General features: G+C 47.8%; 1 protein-coding gene across 1 annotated transcript in view; it reads left to right on the top strand.

Moving 5' to 3' along the window:
• MYOF (myoferlin) overlaps positions 1-5,152 on the top strand; it is a 142,731-nt gene that overhangs the window by 130,669 nt on the left and 6,910 nt on the right. Inside the window, exons 49-50 of the mRNA XM_005884066.2 lie at positions 1,632-1,773; positions 3,974-4,073. Of these exons, the coding sequence (XP_005884128.1) occupies positions 1,632-1,773; positions 3,974-4,073 (242 nt within the window). The remainder of the gene's footprint in view (positions 1-1,631; positions 1,774-3,973; positions 4,074-5,152) is intronic.

Here is a 5,152-nt window from a genome sequence, read left to right as displayed (position 1 = left end):
CTTAGGGCAGTTAACTTGTTTTAAAAATAAAATGTGAAAAGATTCATATGTAAAATTAAGTGTGAAAAGATTCACTAAAAAAGGGGGATGAGCGGTCTGGGGGAAGATGATGGTGATGCTTTGGGGGTCTTGTATCAAGATGTGAAGCCACTGAGGTCCTAGCCAGAGAGTGTGGACTCTCTTCAGTGAATTAGTTTAAAAGCTTACAAGTCAATAGTCAAAAGGAATTTTTTAACTTGTCAACAGGAGTTTTTCAGCTAAGTTATCTAGTCAGTTAATTGACCAGCAAAAAGTAAAACTATTGTAGTTGGTTGATGTTAATACCACTACTATTAATAGGACCTAATATTACCACTTTCTAGTCTCCATGGTCCTTTGAGGCACAGTAACAAGCCTGGACTTTGGATTCAGACAGTCTGGGCATTATACTTAATCCTGGCCGTTACTAGCTGTGTGAGCTTGTGTAAGTTAGACAGCCTCTCTGAACCTCAGTTTCCTCCTCTGAGAAATGGAGATAAATATACAATTGGGAAGAGTAAAATAAGGCATGCTAATTATCTGGTTCACCACAGATGATTGTAAGCATGAGTTAAGGATTTCCCCCTTCCAAGTAGTTCTGGCCCTTCCAAGTAGTGATCCTCATGTGGACCATGTGAGGGGAGCGCATGTCATCAACCTCATTTTACCAATGGGAGATGAAGCTCAGAGCTGGTGGCAGCACAAGTTCACAGCCAGGCCTGCCTCCTACCGAGACTCTCTGTCCGTGAGGTCCAGGCATCAATGATGTTAAAGCTCCCCAGTTGATTCCGATGCAATTCTAATGTGCGTTCAGTGTTGAGAACCATGCATTCAACCACGTTACCAGCCTAAAATCGAGAGTTGCCCCTACTTCCGAACCAGGAGTTTTCCCAGTAGCAGGCAGATATGACAGCAACTTCTTCCCAGGCGTGTTCATTCACTTAATCCTTCAACAGGTATTTAATTAGTGTCTGCTATGCGCCAGGCACAAGTCAAGGGAACTTTACAAATGTCAAAAGTTGAGATGTTAAATTGTTGATGGAAATGAATTTTCATAGGTATGCATATGGAAATAACATATCTTCCTTGCTAGTCTCATTAATATGATCAGAGTGGATCTAAGAATAATAAAAAAAGGAAGCTGAAAGTCGTGTCTGTTTTGTTTGCTTACGTAAAATATGGAAAAGGAAATGCTGAAATTTAGAACTAACTCATATTCATTGAGCCCTATCAGCAGTGATGACAGACAGCGATGATTTATAGTTACCAGTATGAAGACTAAAATCATAGCCAGCAAGCTCCAACGTTCCCAAAATAGAAGCTAAGTTGTTGATATTTTCCAGAAAATTTCACCTTATCCCTGTTAACTGGAGTCTAAAGGGTTTCCTGCTTTGGTTTTAGAGGAATTGTATTTTATTTGGCTACAACCTGTGTTGGATGCAACAGAGCGCCTCCCCTTCATAAATCAGCCCCCAGCTCCGTAGATAACTGGAAGTTGCCCAAGAAAAGTGCATTAATTCTCCTGCCCTTCACTCCCCTAATCACTGTACAATTTTGCGGCTAGATTACCTGTCAATCACACGAAGCTAAGCCTGTTTGCCTCTGCTTTTCAGCTGGATTCCTGGCAATGAAGAAAACAAACAGAAAACAGATGTCCATTACAGGTCCTTGGATGGCGAAGGGAATTTTAACTGGAGATTTGTTTTCCCATTTGACTACCTCCCAGCTGAACAACTGTGTATCGTGGCTAAAAAAGTGAGCTCTGAAATATGCCAGTGGGAAGTGGATGCCACGGGTCTTCCTTGACACAGACACTCAGAGAATGTTGGAGCCGCTCCGCACCCTGGCGGTCGTGAGCTGAGCTCCCTCTTGGGACAGATGGCGACTCTGAGACTCACAGCAGGGTAGATACTTGCCCAGCGTCACACAGCTACGACAGCTATTTGTGTAGTTAGACGTATACGGAATGTAACTTTCCTTCCCCTAACATGTTGGTGGCCAGGGGAAGGATCTGGTGAAGGGTAGACATGGGGGTCTTGTATCAATATATACAACACCCAAGTGTATGTTTATGTCACAAGGAAACCAACTTCTTCCCGTGATAAGCGGAACTGTTTGACTAATTAACCAAACAGAGGCAAAATATTCAATTATGTGAAATGTCCCTTCTTCAGAGGCATTTTCATGATGGTTCAGGGCCCTGGTGGTCTTACTTTGTAAGACTCGCAGTTACAGAGCTCAACTCAAACCAGCTTATATCCAAAAAGTGATTTGTTGGTTCACATTACTGAGAAGTCCAGGGCTGGCTGGCTTAAGGAATGCCCTGGTCCCAGGTTGAACTAGAGTCTTTAGAAATTGCTCTCACTTCTCCACTGCTCTGCTCAGCCTTCTTCTGTGGGCCTCCCTCCCTGGTGGAGGCCCAGCTCACATCCTGCCCTCTCAGCAACTCAGCAGAAAGAGGACAAACCCCCGATGGTGCCAACCAGACTTCTGGAATTGGACCCCACTCTGCCTGTTTGGGGTCATGTGCAGTTCCTGCACCAACCAGTGCTGCCTGGGATGCAGTGCTCTGACTGGCCTGGCTCTGGAGTAAAGCGTGCAGTCGGTTCTTCCCAAATCGCATGGATGGGAGGAAGGGACTCTCCAAGAAAAATCTGGGTGAAACCTGGGCAGGCAATGATAACAGATGTCTCACATAGGTCCTCCATCCCACTTCTACCCCCACATTCTATAGACATTCGCTAGCTCTTCTGGTCACCTTCTCTCCCCACACCTGATTGAAATCTACCTGCCTCTGTCCCATGTGGCCCTACTCAGTGCTGATGCTGTAGGGAGCACTTTTCTGTGCCAGGTGAGATGAATGCTTTCAAAGGGCACTTTCTAGAGACACTGAGCTCAACCTAATGTTGAATCATGCAGACTGGCATGGGGCAGGTGAGGGGTGTGGGTCGGGGAGGTGAGGGGTGTGGGTCAGGTGGGCCTTTAGTTAAGTTACCTCTCCTATTTACCCGCATCTGGAGCTGGACCTCCCGTGCCCTGGTGGTGTTGGGAGCGTGAGCCCACAGAGGACAGTCAGGTGGGGCCGGACAACAGCAGAGTGGACTTCCAAGCCCCTCAGAGCCAGGCCTGCAGAGCCCTGCAAAGGGGCACATTTTTGGGGTGTCACTTGAAAAACAAGAAGCTTCAAATTCCCAAAGCGCTGGGGGACTTCCCTTTCTCCTGGGGCCAGAGGACCGCAGTTGTAATTAGGCTGTGGAGGTGTGACTATTTGGGGCTAATATTGCCCAGGCAGACGCAGGGACCAGCGGTGAGAACTTGGAGGACCCTACCCAGTCCTCCCTCCACCTGACTAATATGTGGAATCTGGGGGTCTTAGTTGACCACAGCATGTAAGACACAGCAATATTTTTCAAAAGCCAAAAATGCCAGGACAGTTTTAAATCTGCGGTGATAAAAGAGCAAAATCTGTGCCCCAGTGAAATGAGTGTGCTCAGACATCCGTGTGGGGTGGGGGGAGATCTGTGGGTGTGCGGAGGTGGCTGAGCAGAAGTAACACCCCAGTAGCGGATACTGTGGGCTGGCCTAGAACCTCCTGGCTTTGGAGGATAATCTAAGCAAGCCACAGTGGTCTTCGGGGGTGGGGTGGGGTGGGAGGAGAACAATCCCCCAAACTCCAGGAAGTCACACTGATGGGGACATGGCAGGGAGCCTTCTGTTTGGGAGCTACCTGGGACATCCTTTTTGCCACCCGGCTGGTGACCTGAGATGTCCTGGGGAGCCCACCTGTCCTCCTTACGCGTGGGTGGAGGGCTAGGGCTGAGGGGAGAGGGTTCCAGGTTGGGGGTGCAAAGGAGAGAGAAGGCCCCAATGCCTTGGTACTGGACTTTCCAAGGGGAGGGTGTCAGAATCCACTCATCAGTGTAATTTGGTTTGTCTGTTTCTCTTGTCATTTTAGGAGCATTTCTGGAGTATCGACCAAACCGAATTTCGGATGCCACCCAGACTGATCATCCAGATTTGGGATAATGACAAGTTTTCTCTGGATGACTACTTGGGTAGGGCTTCCATTTGGATATTTTTCTCTACGAATTTGTGCCTGGAATTTGTGAAATGAATTAAAGCTTGGAATCAAGTATTTAAATCTCCAGTTCTGCAGGGAAGTGGAGTTGGGGCTCACTCATGCCCTGAATGTCCTCTGGGCACTGTGGCCTCCTCATCTGCTGTCTCAGGTCTTCTGAGCAGGGGGCACAGTGAATGCCACCCCTTTCTGTGGGCTCAAAGTTCCCTAGGGCCCATCAGTGGCTTTCCCACTGTCATCTTTTGGCAAGGTCTGACCCCTAAGCCAGGATGTGTACCAGTTTCTGTCTTGCTGTTAAGACTCAAATCCTGTTTTCACAAAAGGATGCCACACCCCTGCCTGCTTTACTTCCAAACCATCCACTTTCTCTCTCTCCTCAGCACCTCCTCCAGGCTGCTCTCAAACTTTACTGAGGTCTGTAATGCCCAGCCATTGTTCTTTCCCCCAGGTTCAGCCTCCTCTGGGGCTAAAGGTACCTGGTAAGTACCACCCACACGTCCTGTGGGCTTGTCTGTTTCTTGGCACGCATCCACCACCACCACCACCCAAGTAGCACAGTGCTCTTCTGATATTCTCTCCCCCAGGCCCCAGGTCTGTCTCCTTGGCCGGCTCTATTTCTTCCTCCCACTCTTTCAATGCATGCCTTTGGCCATGGCTGGTGTGGCTCAGTTGGTTGAGCATCGTCTCCTGCACAGAAAGGTCTCCGGTTCGATTCCCTGTCAGGATGTTTCTCACATCTGTTTCTTTCTCTCTCCCTCCCTCCCTCTGCCTTCCTCTCTCTCTCTAAAATCAATAAAAACATATTTTAAAATTAAATTAAAAATAAATACAGGACTTTGCCTTCCCTGGGGTCTTTGGCTCTTCCCTAGGGCCCATCAGTGGTTTTCCCACTGTCATCTCTTGGCAAGGTCTGACCCCTAAGCCAGGATGTGTAGCCTGACCGCCACGGTGCCTGACACGTGGTAATAAGAAACTGTCCTGACAGATCACATTGCACTATGTAGGTGTATCAAATCAACACACCATACTCCTTAAACTTATGCATTTTAAGTGATA

This window comes from Myotis brandtii, unplaced genomic scaffold (assembly GCF_000412655.1).
Source record: "Myotis brandtii unplaced genomic scaffold, ASM41265v1 scaffold810, whole genome shotgun sequence".
Lineage (NCBI taxonomy): Eukaryota > Metazoa > Chordata > Mammalia > Chiroptera > Vespertilionidae > Myotis > Myotis brandtii.
Note: the sequence above shows the minus strand (reverse complement) of the source record. Positions and strands in the feature narration are given on the sequence as shown.